The sequence below is a fragment of the Trachinotus anak genome, unplaced genomic scaffold, assembly GCF_046630095.1.
Source record: "Trachinotus anak isolate AG129_WGS33_773 ecotype Australia unplaced genomic scaffold, CSIRO_AGI_Tana_v1 ptg000032l, whole genome shotgun sequence".
Classification (NCBI taxonomy): Eukaryota; Metazoa; Chordata; class Actinopteri; order Carangiformes; family Carangidae; genus Trachinotus; species Trachinotus anak.
In genome coordinates this window covers 6586276-6604785 of record NW_027273883.1, presented here as the reverse complement: position 1 = coordinate 6604785, position 18510 = coordinate 6586276, and the positions used below count along the sequence as shown (strand labels likewise).

General features: G+C 39.2%; 2 protein-coding genes across 2 annotated transcripts in view; both read right to left on the bottom strand.

The window, feature by feature from the left end:
* Positions 1-10291, bottom strand: part of LOC139612908 (uncharacterized) — a 49003-nt gene extending 38712 nt beyond the window's left edge. Inside the window, exons 1-9 of the mRNA XM_071469056.1 lie at positions 9950-10291; positions 8997-9041; positions 8008-8055; positions 6585-6846; positions 2832-2980; positions 2133-2419; positions 752-1025; positions 537-580; positions 55-334 (exon numbers count right to left, since the gene is read on the bottom strand). Coding sequence (XP_071325157.1) covers positions 55-334; positions 537-580; positions 752-1025; positions 2133-2419; positions 2832-2980; positions 6585-6846; positions 8008-8055; positions 8997-9041; positions 9950-10202 — 1642 coding nt within the window. The 5' untranslated portion in view covers positions 10203-10291. The remainder of the gene's footprint in view (positions 1-54; positions 335-536; positions 581-751; positions 1026-2132; positions 2420-2831; positions 2981-6584; positions 6847-8007; positions 8056-8996; positions 9042-9949) is intronic.
* Positions 10292-11197: 906 nt separating this feature from the next.
* LOC139613019 (apoptosis-associated speck-like protein containing a CARD) lies at positions 11198-18093 on the bottom strand. Its single transcript, XM_071469291.1, has 4 exons — positions 17673-18093; positions 13172-13216; positions 12762-12826; positions 11198-11822 (listed from the first exon to the last, which is right to left on the bottom strand). Exons 1-4 carry the CDS (start codon positions 17923-17925, stop codon positions 11787-11789), a joined length of 399 nt encoding a protein of 132 aa, XP_071325392.1. The 5' UTR covers positions 17926-18093; the 3' UTR covers positions 11198-11786.
* Between the last annotated feature and the right edge of the window lie 417 nt (positions 18094-18510).

Below are 18510 nucleotides of genomic sequence, written 5' to 3'. Positions count from 1 at the left end.
ATGACTTGAACATGTTTTCATCTTGTGTTGTCTTGTTGTATTGTATTGTCTTACTTGTGGGTCCTGAGCTGCTGTCACTCAGCCTCCGCACCAGCTCAGTCCTGTTCATCTCCTTTAAAACCTTCTTGATCATCTCCGCAGACTGTTGGCCAAAAGTCTGCACCATTAAAAACACTGTGTCCTGCAGGTCCATCGTTCTCCATTTAATGTCATAGTAACGTCTGTGATGGTGAATTTGACTCAGGAGGACCTGTTTGAAGGCCTCAATCTGTGTGTTGCTTAAATCAGCCAGTGTTTCCAGAAGCAGCTCGATAACAGACACCATCGTTTCTACCTGGAGAATTCAAAGGAAAAGTTTATGGGGAAGTTTATCGGCTGGCATCAAAGTCCTGCCAGGACTCATGTGGACATAAAGAAGCTTGATCAGCTTCAGTTCTGAGAGAAAAACATCTGAGAAAAAACAGACATTTAGTTTGTATCATCTTTTATAATAAAAGCTGCAGTGTGTAAAGTCAGATTAATGTAACATCACTCACTCTCTGGATCAGTGCAGGCCACTGTTCATGCTCAGGGTGTTTGTCTGGGGAGAAAAAGAAATATAAGAAACATTGATTATTTATTTAACAACAGGTTTTATGAGGATGTACATTACAAAATAATTCATCCCATCCCCTTGGCACATTTGGCACTATTGCACTGTGTTCTGCAGCAGTTTGATCTTTTTCACATATTTCTGTCTTCTTATCCTCACCTTTGGCTCCTGAGCTGACGTCTGACCACCCCTGCACCAGATCAGTCCTGTTCATCTCCTTTAAAACCTTTTTAGTCACCTCCACACTGTCTTGTCTGTACGTCTCCACCACCAGCTCCACTACATCCTGCACATTTGCCACTTTCAGTCGACTCCTTGAGCTGTGTGGGAAACCTTTCTCCAGTTCAATGAGTGACTTGAATTCTTCAAGTTCCTCTGAACTCAGTTTATTCAGTGTTTCAACAAGCTGCTTCTTAGTTGTCATTGTTGCTACCTGGAAAATTAAAAGGACATATCACACAGTGTCATACAGGATTGGATGTGTATGCTCTTTGCCAGACAGGTGTAGTGGCTCCCTCTCCCCTGTGTTTTCATCGTTGCACTTTCATTGTTTCTCACGTATGTTCGTCCCCAGTTTGTCCTTCTCCATTTGTGTTTGTGTGTGTGTGTTTGTGTGTGTGTGGGGTTGTATGCTGGGTGTGGCTTCCTGGTTTCCCTCTCTTGTTGTTCCACCTGAGCACCTGCAGCTCGTCAACAAAGCTAATTAACTCTTCAAGCTTGGCTCATCTGCCCAGACTCCCCAACATTGTTCACTCACCTATAGGTGCTACAGCCAAATTCCTCACTACAAACTATCTATTTTATTTATTTATTTTTTATTTTTTGTCTGATCTCCTGACCTCTGCTAATTGTGCTCTCTGCCTGTGCCTCCGGTTCACCACGCCAGCTCCCTGCCATGTACATCTGCTGTCTACGATCTGCTCAGCCAGGTTTCCCCAGAATACCCAGTCAGCTCTGCCCAACCTGAAGCCCTCTGCCTGTCTTTGTCCTTCGCCCAGAACAGCTGCCTGCTCCACTCTGCCATTCCCAGCCTCTTTGCCAAACCCAGAACTATGGAAGTCTCAGGTCAGCCAACAGAACCAGTCATTACTCAAGATAACAAACTGCCCATAAGCTCCCCCGTGCCTCCTGGTCTGTGTTTGCAGTTGAACTGTTGTAACAGTACCACTGGAAAGTGATCTCTGTGAATTTGATTCATCCAGCAAACCTTACATGTAGCTTTGTTTATTTATCAAAGACCACACATTGTGATTGAGTAGTACATTTGTGCTGTAAAGGAAAAACTGAATATGTGGAGAAACAGATGCAGATTCCTCCACATGGGCAACCTGGTCCTGGCAGAACATTTTCCATAGAAAGAGAAGTGTAGTTAAATGGCCCACTTGCATTCAAAGTCTTATATTTATACACTTTATGTTATAAATATCTTTATTTTTAGAGCACTTTTTCAATTGTCCTCAACAATTGAGTCCCAAAACCTTAAAATCTACACTATCTCCACTTGTATTAGAATAATTTATATAACTTGGAATTTACTTACTGGCACTTTATCCATGATGTTCTCATACTCCTTTCTCTTTAGGTAATTTATTAAATGTGGCTCATATGCTTCAAGGATGTTGAAGAAAATCTTTTTTCCTTGACCTCCACTGGATCTCAAAGGCCCCATAAAGAGCGCTCTCATCTTCCCCTCGGAGTCGGGGATAGACATGATTTCATCATAAGTTCTTTTATTGATAACATCACATGAGAGGAGTTCATCCAAAACTGGTGTAACGTTGGTCACACTGCGGATCAGCTCCTCTTTGTGTTTAGCCACAAAGAGCTCTGAGGAAGAAGTGACAGAAACATGAGCCAGAGTTGTAATAATAAGCATCAGGGTATATTTCATATAAAGTGGGGCAAACTAAAATGCAATTAATGTCTCCTTTTTTCTGAACAAAAGACTTATGGCTCTTAAGGAGTGATTTTGATGGTCAGATGAGCATCACCTTAATTAAGGTACTTAAATTTCAGTTTGTATAATTTTGTTTACTTTTTATGACAGTTCAATGATATTTAAAAAAAAAACAAAAAAAAAAACACAACCTTCATTAAAAGAGGCTAAACCTTTTCAAAATGTCCCTCCATGGTTCAACAAGGCGGACAATGAGGAAATAGGTTTTACAGTCAGATCCGTGCTTTAACTTTTGGATTTTTGCAAACAACCTGAACTCAGTGATTAACGTAAACATGATACCTGTGCGTGACACCTTCGCACCCATGGTATTTACTTCAGTTGCTGCTGCCAAGGATCGGGCAGCTGTAAGAAAAATGTGGGGAAAGTTAAGAACAGAACATTGTTGGTCATTGTTGTGTGATTGATTGATTTCTTTGCTTTGCAGGCATCAGTTAGCTTCATTTTCAGATCCGTAAGTCAGTTGCTTGGTCAATCAAACCCTGACAAGTTAGTGAAGCTCTGATTGTTTTGAGTGGAGACAGTCCAGACTTTCACACATTTATTTATTTATTTATTTATTTATTGTGCTTTTAAAATCCATGAATCAAAAAACCCAACAGTAACGGACTTAAGTGTTTGCAGTTTGTATTTAGCTGTTCTCACTTAAAAATCGACAAAACATGTATTTTCTCCAGGAGTGCCTGAATTTTGCAAACGACTGTAAACTCTGTAAACTATATGATTTAATGATAAAAAAACTTTAAACCTACAAACCAAAAACCTACAAACACACTGTTAAAGGTCCCCTACTATTAAACAATGCTAAATCTCTTGTTGGCACAATGACTGCAGACATTAGCTTCTGTTCATACACACACACACACACACACAATACATCCCTATATAATGTCTTTATCACTGACGGTATTGAAGTCTACCTATTCTGACCCATCTAAAGGAGACATAACTTCCTCTTCCTGGATGTGAGAATCAAACTTACCAGGTCTCTCTCTGTGCCTCTTGAATTCAGAATAAAATCCAGGAGCTCTAATATTCTACCTCTCTACTCAGGGAAACGTGCTTATGAGGTAGTTGTTTTTTGTTGTTTTGTTTTTTTAAAGTAGCTCTTCTGGTCTGACCAGGTGTTCAGTTTACAGTCACTAAGCCTCTTTACTCCTCCTATCGTCACGCCCATTTCTCTGCAGGTTTACATCATGCTGCAAGACAAAGGGGACATATGTTTTTTAAAGTAACAGTATTAGATTCATGACAATATGGAAATTTATTTTTATTTATAGAAACAGTATTTGTACAGTTATGTCAGTTAAATATTGTTTTCAACCCCCAAACAGTAATGCCTGCAGACCAAAAAGACTATATTTAGCCTTGTCAAATCTGGATTAGGTTATCCCAGACAAGTAAAACGGTGCAGGTTTGTGAGTCCAGATTTGAGGTCATATTTTAAAAAGGTGAACCCCTGAGTCACATGACATATAATCATACATATAATAAATCAGACATTAAAAAAAATCATAGTATTTATGAAATGAAAGTTTAATAGACTAATATAATTTATAAAGGGGCGTGTTCTCTCTGGGCCATATTATTACTTTAGACCTTTTAGTATAGATTGTGAACCAGTGGGGTCACGTGACAGAAGCTATTGAAATTAGTGCTTTGTTTTTCTAATAATAACGTTGTTTTTATAAATATTAACATTTTAATAGCTCTAATGTCATATGACCTACAGGGTAAGATCACCTCTTTCTAACGCCACACCTCCAGATTTTCTTCTTTGCCTCAAGGTACTGAGGCTGTTTATCAGATTGCCTCTAGAGGTTGTACATGAGTTCACAGTTTTTAAACAGACTTGATGTGTAAAACTGCTGCAGTTCCCCTTTAATATAAGACTGTTTTCAGCACCCTTTCCTCTGGCCAGATACACACCCTTTATGAATGAAATGGTAAAGACAGAACACCTCAAACAGTCAGTCCAACAAGAGCAAAGGTTCATCAAGTGTCCTCACTCTTCTCTCTCGCAACCACTTGTGACATCTTTAACATTTCAGGGTTTCATCTTTAAACTTTTCTCAAAAGGACATCATCTATGGACTTGGAAAATGACCTTCTGGTTAATACCATCCTCATCCATGGGAAATTTTATGTACGCAAATCAAATATATGAAAGTGAAACCTAAATCCTGTGTTTCATAATGAGTCTCTTCTCATAAAATCTTACATAAAAGGGGTGACCCGATAGCTGAGTGCTTAAGGTGTGCACCACATGAGCCAATGCTCTTAGCAGGTGAGTCTCTGGTTTGATTCCCAGCCAGGCCGACCCTCTCCTGCATGTCACTCCCCCTCTCTCTGCCCCTTTCCTGTCACTCTCTACTGTCCTATCAATTAAAGGCAAAATGCCCCAAAAAATATCTTAAACAAAAAAAAAACTTACATAAAATCTCTGAAAGTCATGAAAAAGAAGAAGACAGTGACACTTTCTGCTTTAATAGAAAATTATGATTTACAAAAAAGCCCTAGCCCTTTAAGTTATGTTGTTTAATTTTTTGTTGGAATGGAACTGTTCAATAAATTAAAAAAAAAAAATAAAAAAAAATCAGGGAACCTGAAGCTCAGTTCTACATCCAAATTGAAGGGTGTTGGGAAGACAGCCGGCTGTTGTGCAGGAGCCCTGTTGTGGCAAAGGTGGGCAGTTGTGCAATTAAGCCCATGGAGCTTGGAAAGTGGTGCAGAAAGAGTCAGGACAAGTGGACTCTCTGGCATCCAAGTGGTGTGAGTTGTGTGCATCCCTGACCAACTGTGAGTAAAACCTGACTGAACAGACAGTTATACAGCCGTTCACTGCGTGTTGGTTGATTTGTTTGTATTGTTGTACAGATGCTAAGCTAATTTACTTACCATGTGGCTTGCTTTTACGCTGCTAATTCAAGAGGAGGTGTTAGGTTGAAATAATGTTGGTATTCTGTGTTTCTATGAAAAGTTGTTTCACTGCCAGTAAAATGAGTGGTCAGTGTGCAATCCCTTCTTCCTGCCCTGTATACAACTGGGTTATCAGAACTTTATGATTTCCTCTATTAATTATTGTTTAAGCATATGTGCATTGACAACCAGATGCTGGTAGTTCCATTTGTATCCAAAGTAATTTGAGTATATTTTGCAGAAATGTGCTGTTGTGTTACCAACAAGTCAGTGCAGAGGAGTTAACAGAATCTGAGTGCGCCATCTGAGAATAACATTCTCTTTCATTACAGACATGACAACAGAGGAAGTTGATTATGGAAACAGGGTTTGCAGGTAATGTACAAAACTTTCTTTTTTTTTTGTGAGTTAAAAAAAAAGTTCCAAAGTTGAGCAAAATAATCATCCTACATGATACTTTAAAATTTCTATTTATAACATCATTTAATTATATTTCCTTACTGACATCCACATCCACAGCCTCATCTTATCAGTAAAAACTTGTATCCCTCTGAATATGTAAGGACACATTGATTTTATGATCAATGTGTAATTTTTTTTTTAAAAACTCATGGGAAATGCATTTGATTACATCATCATATTCTGGTTAATTCACTCCATTCACTCAGTATGTAAGAATCACAAACAGAAATCATAACATTTTATTAGAAATTTAGAAAAAGTTTGGAATAAAGCTCCAACAGCAAATTCTTACTGGATGTAATTAAATTTTTAATAGAAAACATTGGATGGTGAGATTCATTTCTTACATGATTGATAAACATTTTCTGCATCTTTTTTTTTTTTTAAACTTGACAGGAAATCTCATGATGTTTTGTTTAAAAAATGAAGCAATAAAATGCGCCTCACTGATCAGGACGGAGAAGGCACTGAGCACAAGACAAATTTCACCAAATTTATGTGTAAAATTAAAGACAACTTGTTAAAAAACCCCCAAGTAGCAAAGCGCCACAGACATAGCATTAACATTAGTATAGCACCATGGATAATGTATAAAACTATTTTGTGTTCAGGTAGACAATTCATGTTTGGTCCAATATTGGATTTCACCATTACACTGAATTCTTTTTGTGGATGTCTTCAATGAGATATTTCTCATGTCTTGTAAGGATTTCATAGAAGATGTCTTTGCATGTGTCACTAGCTTCAATGGAAGGATAGATCTCCCGTATCTTAGCATAAGTTGTAGGCAGTTTCCTGATTTCTTCATATCTTTCTCTGCCGATGACTTTTTTGGCAAGGAGCTCATCCAAAATCGGTGCAACATTGGTCACTCTGTCGATCAGTGCAAGTTGATGTCTGTCCACAAAGTGCTGGTCTGAGGAGAGAGAAGAAGAAAATGACTGACTGGATTTGAACATGAAGTTATGGCCAACTTAATACATTTCTTTTGAAGAAAGATTTCTCTACAAAATACACTTTCTATATTCAAAGTGTTGATGACTGAAATTAATCACAAATACTCATGCAGACAATCCATGTCTTGTATTTACTGAGAAAATGACTTAAGGTTGTGTACCAGTGATCTCTAGAGTTCACTTGTGTCACATTCATTGAAGCATTTTTAATTGCTTCAAGGTTGAGTACTTGTGCCAAAATTAAAAACAAACATGATTCATACAACAGTGTTTTAGAGGACTACTGACCTATCAAGCCCATCGTCTTAAAGACTAAGGTTTACAGTTATGAAATGTTTGTTTTTATGATATTTTGGGAAACAAACCTATTAGTTTTCTTGCCAACAGTGCGATGAGAAGATTGATACCACTGTCTGTATGCTAAATATGAAGCTAGGAGACAGTTATCTTAGCTTAGCATAAAGACTGAAAGCAGTGGAGAACAGCTAGCCCATCCAAAGTTGGACAAAGAAGATATAATATGTTAATTATTGTTAATTATCAGAGGTGCTGAGAGGCAGACAGACTCAGGCTAGTTGCTTCCCCTTGTTTCCAGTGTGTATGCTAAGCTAACAATCTCCTGACTCAAGCTCTATAAACACACAGACGTGAGAATGGTATCAACGTCCCCACTAAACTCTCGGTAAGAGAAAGCAAATTTACCCAAAATATCAAACTATTCTATAAAACTAAGAGGCACCTCTCAGTTATTGCCCTTGATCAAGTTAACCCTGTTTTAAATATAAAGCCATGAAGAAAATTGGGCTTTATAGTCATATCCTGGATTTCTAGCCACAGTGAGACCACAAGCAGAATAGGGGACCTTTACTAAGCAGACCTCATACTAACTGTGTGTGATATCTTGGGGTATCAATTAAAAGTGGCAGAGATGTGTCGGGCTGGCTTTAATGCCCAGACATTGCAGCAACATTACATGCTAACCATCATGGGGGAAGAGCTTCTTCTACACATACTGCTCGTGACATTACCCACATCTGCTACACTATACCAATAGCACTGTTGGCCCCTATTGGTCCTGAGCTACCATAACATACTGTCACGTTATAACACTGTGCATCCACCTGCTGCCCCTGTATTTCCACCAGCAGCTCCAGGCGAGGGTCCTGCAGCTGTAACAGATTTAGAGAAAAAGAAAAATGTTTATGAAGGGATTGCTCACAGATGAGTGTTTATGCATACTTCTGTTCTCTCATGCATATAGCAAACAAATGTATTTTATGGTCTTGGGAGAATATAGACAGTATTTGTGGCGACAGGGCAAGCAGCATTTTGAATTAAAATTGAGCTGCAAATCTGCAAAGTGTATCTCCAGTGTATTTTATTTTCAGTTTTAATGTTTTATGCTTTAGGTTTTATATTTATACAGGGTTTCTGAAGGGTTGACCAAGTTAAATTTCAGCTCTTTAAGACCATTTTAATTCTGCATTGAATGCTATTTCATGGTCATACTGACCAAAGCATAAAAGATATGAATGAAAACCAGTAGGTATGATATAGAATTATTTTACATGTGCATGTCATTATTAATATTTTTAATCACATTTATGCCAGTTATTCCTAGCAGTATTTAACAGTCACTCCTGATATGTTTAGTGGACTATGTATACATACACTGGATAATCTCTCATGTAACGTTCATATGTGGACAATATATGAATGTTACATGAGAGATTATCCAGTTTTTGTTCAAATCTAATACAAAAAGATGTATAACTAACATTACTGGCTACAACATTTTCAACCTACGTAAATTAAATTTTAGACTTAACTACATTTTAATGAGAAAACTGAAATCAATGTATTTTGAGAGTTTCAATGCCTGCAGATACCCTGTTGTATTATAATTCTGTTTATGTTTTGTTACCACATACCAAATAGATGTTAAACCTTCTCATGCTGCTTTCATATTTTGGTGAATGAAAGACACGTTTCTGCTCTGGTGGAAAATAAAATTCTACTCTACTTCAGATCTACTGTAGATGTGTCTCAATGTGCAACTGCATAGACATTTAGATGATCTATAATGTCTCATATTAAAAAAAGAACTCACTGCCACTGGAGCCAGGTTGTGATGGTTGTCCACCTGTCTCTTCAACTGCAAAAAAATAAAAAGAGAGAGTTAGGTTCTGATAAAATAATATGATGGAAGTGAAATATGAGACACAGGGTTAGCCTAGAACAGGGTAACTCTGGGATAATATTTCAAAAGTAGCACTGAAATATGTGTGGGAGGCAACCCAGAACAAGAGACTGTAAAAGTCAGGCATCCACAGTCCACAGAATCCTATGAAACACAACCTTTTTAAGGGAAAAAAACAAAAAACAAAACAAAAAAAACTTTTGGTAGGAAGCACCACCCAGATTCCAGAGTGTATGTATGCCCAGTTGTTCTGCCGTGGACTACCAACATGTCAGTGCAATTACGAATTGGTAAGGACAGAAGAATTATACTACAAATAATGGTCTGTTATGTAATGACTTAGCCTACCTACTGACGATGGTAAGGTGATGGCAGTTATTTTGCAGCTGGAATCTGATTATTTATGTCTCTACATGTTATCACAGTTTTATTACGATTACGTAATTGTATGATAATGAGCCTAAATATGCCCACATCAACGGGCTTTACACTTTTTTTTGTTTGTTTTTTTACTATTCACACTTACTTACACTATTTCAACATAAATAAGGACAATTTTGTCTTTTTCTTAAAGTAATATCGTCCCAGTGGGGAAAAGAGAAACATGACTGACTGCACAGCTCAGGGAAGTTGCGTAAGCTCAAGTGTCCTGAGCTCGTAAATGAAAGCGAAAACATTTCAAACGTTTTTTCACTTTAATTTCCACTTTCATTAATATTATACCAAAAAAGAAAAAAAACGCCTTTTCCATTAAACCGTGTCGCTACTTTATATTCAGACTAACTTTCAGGATGTTCTGCAGCCTGATACTTGAGGCTACTTTCTCTTCCGCTCTTCACCAAACATTGTAACCAGATGTTTACCGAGTCTTTCCGCCGCGTCGCTGCAGCCGATCTCCCGCAGTATCTCCGCCACCACCTGAGGAGCTCTGGCTTCAGTGAAGGCTGAGACCACGACGTTTGCGACTTCTATGCGGGTTTTACCCTCCACATCATTGCGCGTAACACACGGCTCCTCTCTGCGGTCCAGAAGCTCCTCAACGAACTCTCCAAATTTCCCCTCGCTCAGGTTCGCCAGTGTGCGCTTTATAGAGGCTTTAATGGTTTTAGGAGGCATTTCTTACCAACTTAGCTCAGACAGTCCCTGCTGTTCGGTCCCTCCCTGCTCAGTTCCCGCTGTTTTCACGGGAAATGACCTACAGTCTATAGGAGTGACGAGAAAGAACTGGGAGTGGGGGGGTGCATGATGCCTTCAATGCTGTCGGATATGTTATGATCAATTCCGTCATCAACAGATACACCGCCCATTTATCATTTCATGCAACATACAAATAGTTAGTAAATAGTTTATTAACCCACTTTAATGTACCTGTTAGCAGATACGCCTACAGTATTTTACAAAAGTGTAGGCACTAAAAGTAAAGTGAGAATGCTTTCAAAAGTGATTTCATGGATAGTTATGAATTGTCCTCATACAACGTGCAGTAAAGCTGGAAAAATAAGTTCAAATCAGTATCTGGTCTGACCAGTTTTATGCACCCAGGATGTTTATATTCTTATCCATCACACAGTGCCCTCAGGGTGAAGTCTGACCAGTGTCAAATCCATTCTGCAGCATTAGTACAAGCTTTCAACCTGGAAGTGATTTACTTCAGGGTTGGTAAGCCCACATTCACGCCCTTCACCAGCCCCAACTCAGCAAACATACAAAACACAAAAATCAACAACTAACTGCAACCCTCTTTACAGGAGACCCGTCTGTTTGAGTCTTGAGTCCTTTGGTGACGACAGCGGTTCATAGCTTCAATCAATATTCAAATGTACAAACATTTGAACCTCATGTAAGAGCAGATAAACTCACTATTTCTATACAGTTTTGTGTACATGTTTGATTTTAAAGGCTAAATGACAAAAAAAATGTGACATTTGATGCATATTAATGGTCTCTTTTCTAAACAAAAGTCTTAAGGTTCTTTAGGAGTGATTCTGATGGTCAGATGTGAGCGTCACTTTAACTAAAGTACTGCAAACTGCACTAAAGTGAATCACAGAGTACTCTGATGTTACAGTATAAATTTAGGTAAAGTAAAACACATGAATCATACAATAATATACAGAGGAGAAGTGAACCACACAATATTTATTTTGATGCCGGTAATAATTTTGAAAAAACAACAAAAACAAAAACATTTGAAACAGAACACTCTATTACATCATTATACTTGCTTCATATTCTATGTTTAAGGCACTCGATTCACTCAACATATAAGAGCCACGAACATAATAAGATTTTATTATAAATTTCAAATTAAGAAACATTTTGAATGAAGCTCCAACAGCAAATTCTTACTGGACATAATTGAGTCATGATAAAAAATGTTGAATTAAGTATATTTAAGTATAAAAATGTATAAAATATTTTGTGTTCAGGTGCTCAATTCATGTTTGGTCTAAAAATTGATTTCACCGTTATATTTAATTATGTCTGTTGAGGTCTTCAATGAGATATTTCTCATGTCTTGTAAGGATTTCATAGAAGATGTCTTTGCATGTGTCACTAGCTTCAAGGGAAGGATAGAGCTCCCTCATCTTAGCATAAGAAGTAGGCAGTTTCCTGATTTCTTCATATCTTTCTGCGCCGATGACTTTTTTTTGTCAAAGAGCTCATCCAAAATTGGTGCAACGTTGGTCACTCTGTTGATCAGCGCAAGTCGTACTCTGACTCCGAAGTGCTGTCCTGAGGAAAGAGGAGAAGAAATTGAGTGACTGGATTTGAACATGAAGTTAAAGCCAACTTAACACATCTCGTCTGAAGAAAGGTTTCTCTTCAAAATCCACTTTCTATATTCACAATGTCGATGACTGATTTGCTTGTGTTCTTGCTACTGCTTAAGTGCAGGTTTAGTTTCCACACACATCTGTGCATGCACATGATGCGTGCAATATCATATCTGATCTCAGTTCAGTAGATGAGGGAAGGACAGTTTGCCTATCACACTTTGGCTGTTGCTAATTACCAGTCAAAGATCCAAGGATTATGCTCAATGCGCATGTGCAAACCTCCAAATGAAGCTGCTCTTCTCTCTGCTTGCCAAACTCCAGCCTTTGTCAACGGGACACGGTCACAGATGATATGTACTACAGCTGGAAGGCAAGCTAGCTCGCAGGGACAACACCCTGCTGCCACCACAAGAGGGCAGTAATTACATGAGGAACGCAAACATGCAGCCAATCCTTTAAGGGACAGAAAGCTGTTCTGAGATCAGATGTAAGGAGTGATATTGCCTGAGTCTCGTTCTAATTGATGTCTATTTCTAGCTTTAACTGGGCAAGCACTGCCTGCCTTGCTTGTTCTAATTGCATGTGGATAATTCATGTCTTGGACTGTCTGAGAAAAGGACTTAAGATTGTGTAAAAATGATCTCCACAGTTCACTTGTGTCACATTCATTGAAATATTTGGACCCCAGGTCGAGTACTTGAACCAAAATTAAACACAAACATGGTTCATACAACAGTGTTTTAGAGGAATAGTGACCCATCCAGTGTTCATTTTGTTGTCTGAAGACACAAATTTCACAGATTTAGAATTTTGTAATTGAACTCCATCTTAAAGTGATCGTTCAGGTGATTTGATGTGGGGTTCTGTGAGGTGTCATGCATAGAAAGTGTATTACCTCCGGTACTGTCGGGCCAGTGTACTGCCGGTTTGGAGGAACACGCACCACTGGCGCAGAAGCTCCTGTGGACAGGGCCAAAAGAAATAAATGAGAACATGTGATCTATATGTTAAACCTTCTCATGCTGCTTTAATGTTTTGTTGAACAAGACACTTTTCTGCCCTGGTGGAAAATAAAATTCTATTCTACTTTATATAGATCTATTGTAGATGTGTCTGACTGTACTTGTCTAAATTTCTACTATACCAAAAGAACTTGAAGGTGCCTTTGTCACCAAAACATTTACATTGTAATGCTAGAAATACTGAATGACAAAAGTCCAAAGTCCACTCTGAAGAAGGATAAAACCTAGTGTGAAATTATGCAGCTGCAGTTGTCTACAACAGATAAAAAAAAGAAGAACTCACTGTCACGGAAACCAGGTTGTGATGATTGTCCACCTGTCTCTTTATCTACAAAAAAAAATAATAATAAAAATTTGAAAGACAGTTTCTGATAAAATGATATGATAGAATCAAAATATGACACAGGGTTAGTCTACAACACAGTAACTCTGGAATAATGTTTCAACAGAGTTAAAAGTAGCATTGAAATATGAGTGGGAAGCAACCCAAAACATGAGACTGTAAAAGTCAGTGACCCACAATCCTATGAAACAAAAAACTAAAAATATATGGAAAATAAGGCAACAATAATAACGTAGACGTACACGTATAAAACAGAAAATGTTTTTTTAATAAAAAAAATATATATAAAAATATAAATAAAAATAAAATAAATAGTAATAATAATAACAACAATGACCCAAACTAAAATTAAAGCGTACAATTTTAAACCCGTTACAGAGATCGTGTCAATTAAGTAGTAGTCTCAGTGTCCCTAGCTGGGAATTCCAGGTTAAAGTAATTCAAAAACAGCTGCCAGACATTGTAAATCCTCTGGGTTGATCCCCTGATTGAGTGTTTCAGTTTCTCAAGTTTCAAATGCGCCATTACATGCCCAACCCAGTGCCTGTGCGTGGGAGGCCTAACTGATTTCCTGTTACACAAAATAAGGCGCCTGGCTAGTAGGGATGAAAAGGCGATGGCATCCGACTGTGCCCTAGATATCGCCACCTCAGCAGGGGCCACACCAAACAATGCGATTTCAGGAGCAGGGCCTATCTCTTTGTTGCAGATATAAGAGAATGTGTCAAAAATTGAGGACCAAAACTTTACTTTGGGCGTGCCCAAAACATATGATAGAGGGTGGCCGGAGCCTGGCAGCATCGGGAGCAGGTCGGATCCACATCTGGATATATCCTGGCCAGTTTACTTTTAGACAAATGGAGCCTGTGGAGCACTTTGAACTGGAGCAAACCATGTCTGATACAGATTGAACTTGAGTGTACTCTCCTAATTGCACTTTCCCAGGAATCATCTGAAACTTCAAATCCCAGTTCCTCCTCCCACGCTGCCCTAATATTATTAAGTGAAGGAGAGACAATCATTTGAATACTCTCATACAGTCTGCCCACTCCCCCTCTTTTTTCTGGATCTCCACCCAAACACTCATCTATCCAGTCATTTGGTGGAAGTGACAGAAAGGAAGGAAAATGCTTACGAACAAAGGCGCGCACCTGCAAATATCTTAATGAATGTGATCTGGGAATATTGTACTCACAAGCTGCTCAAAAGACATGAACAAACCGTCCTTGAAAAGATCCTTCACCCGTTTCAGACCATTCCTGAACCATAACTTAAACGCTGTGTCCATGAGTGAGGGCGGGAAGAGTGCAGGGAGAGAGGCCATAGCCTTTCTATGTTTGAAGTGGTTCCTAAATTGAGACCATATTCGTAGTGAGCCACCCACAATGGGATTGTTTGTGAGGCACTGTTTACTAAGTGGTAGTGGCGCACATACTAAAGACGGTAGGGACACAGGATGGGTGGAATGTTGTTCCATTTCCATCCACACAGGTCCATCCCCCTCATAAAATGCAGAGACCCTGTATGACAATTTATAAATATTAGCCGCCCAATAATATTGTAGAAAATTTGGTAATGCTAAACCTCCAGCCTCTTTCTGTTTCTCAAGATGCGCCCTCCTTATCCGTGGGATAGTCTTATTCCATATAAAGACGGATATGGATATATCTAACTCTTTAAAAAAGGACTTTGGGATAAAAACAGGCACTGTATGGAACAAGAATAAGAACCTGGGCATAATTGTCATTTTGACAGTATTGACTCTGTCGGCAAGTGAAATAGGCAGTGCTGACCAACGGACAAGGTCCTGCTTGGCCTTCTTTAGGGCTGGTTTAAAATTTTGTTTGAATAAATCACTATATTTACAGGTTACTGATACACCTAGATATGTAAAAGTGTCATGAGTTACTTTTAGTGGATATATGTCGAAGGACATCTGATGAGCCTGGTCATTAACAGGGAAGAGCAGACTCTTAGTAAGGTTGATTTTGTAGCCTGAGATCGTCCCAAAGCTAGAGATAATTTCTAATGCCTTAGGAATAGAGATAGAAGGGTTGGACAGATAGAGTATCAAGTCGTCCGCATATAGAGACAGCTTGTGAGTTTAGCCCCCCCTATCAATACCCCTGAGCTCCCCAGTACTCCTTAGTGCAACTGCCAGCGGTTCAATGGCCAGGTCGAATAAGAGCGGGCTCAGGGGGCAGCCCTGTCTGGCCCCCCTACAAATAGGAAAATAATTGGAAATTGTCTTATTAGTACGAACCGAGGTCAGCGGCGTAGCATGCAAGACCTTTATCCAGGACCAAAAGGCTGGTCCAAAACCGAACCTCTCCAGAGTTGCATATAGATATTCATACTCAATATGATCGAATGCTTTGTGTGTGTCGAGGGAGAGCAAGACCTCTGCTGATTGTGACTTTTCCGGAGAATAAAGAATATTAAAAAGCCTACGTGCATTGCTAAAAAGCTGCCGCCCTGTAATAAAACCAGTCTGATCTGGATGTATCACTGTATGTATGACAGACTCCAATCTACTTGCCAGAACTTTAGTTAAGATCTTGAAGTCGTAGCAAAGTAGGCTTACAGGACGATATGATTCACATTTCAAGAGGTCCTTTCCTTTCTTAAGAAGTACGGAAATGGTGGCCTGGGTCATCGTGGGGGGGAGTGTCTTATGCTCAAGAGCTTCGGCGTAAACGTTTTTTAGAAGAGGGATTAGTTTGCCTGAGATTTTTTTTTTAAATTCAATCGGGAAGCCGTCCGGCCCGGGGCCTTTACCGCTCCTCATACGTTTAATTGCCCAATCAATTTCCGCTTTATTAACTGACTTATATAGTGACCTGTTGATGATAAGTTATTTTGCAGCTAGAACCTGATTATTTTTTATCTCCACATTTTATTACAAATTCATTAATATTACATACAAGTGTATAATTATAGAAATTAACCATAATGTCTAGCCTGCATATCCACACATGTACAGACTTTGCACATTATTTACTATTCAACAACATAAATAGGGGCAATTTTGTCTTTTTCTTACAGTAATATTGTCTCAGTGAGCTGAACAGCACTGAACAATAAGGAAAAGAGAAAAATGACTGCAGATCAGTTTCCTGTGCTTAAGTGTCTTGTGCTCGTAGGTGAAAGTGAAAACCTTTCAAACGTTTTTTTTTTTCACTTTAATTTCCTCTTTCATTAAAATATGATTATTCCAAAAAAAAAAAAAAAAATCACCTTTTCCATTTCAGGATGTTCCGCGGCCTGATGTCTCAAGACCATGGATGTATTATAAGAACTGGATGACGGATCTGAAAATGGCGCCCATTCAGTTCAATACAAGTTGCTCGCCTGGCGCATACGCCGAAAAAGTTTCTGGCTTCCGGGTTACTTCCGCGTTATGTGGCCCATAGAGACTGCGCAGTAGTGTCACTCCCATCATGCCTTTGGGCAATGAGAACGAGCGAAAAACGTTCTCGATCTGCCGCTGCGCGTTCACGAGAGCTCTGCTGGCGGACTGATGTTTAACAGACTGATCCAGGACCGGCCCGGGGCTTTAAACACGGATTTAAAACGGCAACAACATTCAGTTTGAAGCTTCAGAGCCTAAAGTCACATTGGAATCAACATTTAAAAAAAATCATTAAAAAAAATATTACGTTGAAATTGTCTTTTAGGCAATTTTAAGATATTGATGCTGCATGTGACAGAAAACTACAACTCATCAGATAAAGTTATTACGTTTACTTTCTCTCATTGAGAAACAGATTTATACGGCATGCCTGCTTTAAAAAAAACTGCAGTTCTGTAGTTATGCTTTATGTCCCGTCATTGCTCTTTCTATTTTTCACTGTTCTGTTTCACAGATATTTGATTTGAACATGAAAAATATATCAAAATTATTTATTATAAAGATTTAATTTAAATGATGAATGCCACTGAACAGAGAGGCGATGGTGAGGACGTCCAGGACGGTTCTTCCCCTCAGGGACAGAGAGGGGCAGCGGGCTGCAGCGGCTCAGGCCCCCGCTGCGTCCAGGCCGGACTCAGTTATAGTTTAACCCGCTGACACAGTGAGGGTCATTCATCTATAAATAATAAGGCGGTGGTTGTGACTGATGACAGGTGGTGACCTGCAGTCAGGAGGAGACACTGCTGCTCACACATCACAGAAACTATCACACAGAAGCTCAATGACTTAAATTAAAATACCTGAAGAAACTGTGACGGAGGAAGTTAAGAAAAAACCGTCAAGCCAGAAACTTTTTCGGCGTATGCGCCAGGCGAGCAACTTGTATTGAACTGAATGGGTGCCATTTTCAGATCCGTTATCCAGGTCTTATAATACATCCATGATCCATGCTCAAGACCAAATACCGACAAGTTTAAGACCACTTTCTCTTCAGCTCTACTTCAAACCACACAGTAACCAGATGTTTACCGAGTCTTTCCGCCTCGTCGTTGCAGCGAATCTTCCTCAGTATCTCCGCCACCACCTGAGGAGCTCTGGCTTCAGTGAAGGCTGAGACCAGGACGTTTGTGACTCTTAAATGGTCTTGACCCTCCACATCACAGCGTGCGACCCACGGCTCCTCTCTGCGGTCCAGAAGCTGCTCAACAAACTCTCTAAATTTCCCCTCGCCCAGTCCCGCCAGTGCGTCCTTTATAGACTCTTTTTTGGTTTTTGGGGCCATTTCTTACCAACTTCTCCCAAACCGTCTTCCTGTTTGTCAGTCTTTTGCCGCTCAGTTCGCGCGGATGTTATCAAGGGAAAAAATTAATGATGCCTTCAAATGCTGTCGGATATGTTACGATCAATTCCGTGATCAACAGATACACCGCCCATTTATCATTGCAAGCAACATACAAATAGTTAGTAAATAGTTTATTAACCCACTTTAATGTATCTGTTAGCAGATACACCTACAGTATTTTACAAAAGTGTAGGCACTAAAAGTAAAGTGAGAATGCTTTCAAAAGTGATTTCATGGATAGTTATGAATTGTCCTCATACAACGTGCAGAAAAGCTGGAAAAGCAAGTTCAAATCAGTATCTGGTCTGACCAGTTTTATGCACCCAGGATGTTTATATTCTTATCCATCACACAGTGCCCTCAGGGTGAAGTCTGACCAGTGTCAAATCCATTCTGCAGCATTAGTACAAGCTCAAACACACAGCTGAAGAACTGTCCTCAGGAGCTGCAGAAAGCCAAGGAGGAGGTGTAACATACCCTGTACATCCCTACCAGAAACATACTGACAAAGAGTAGCTCAGAGAA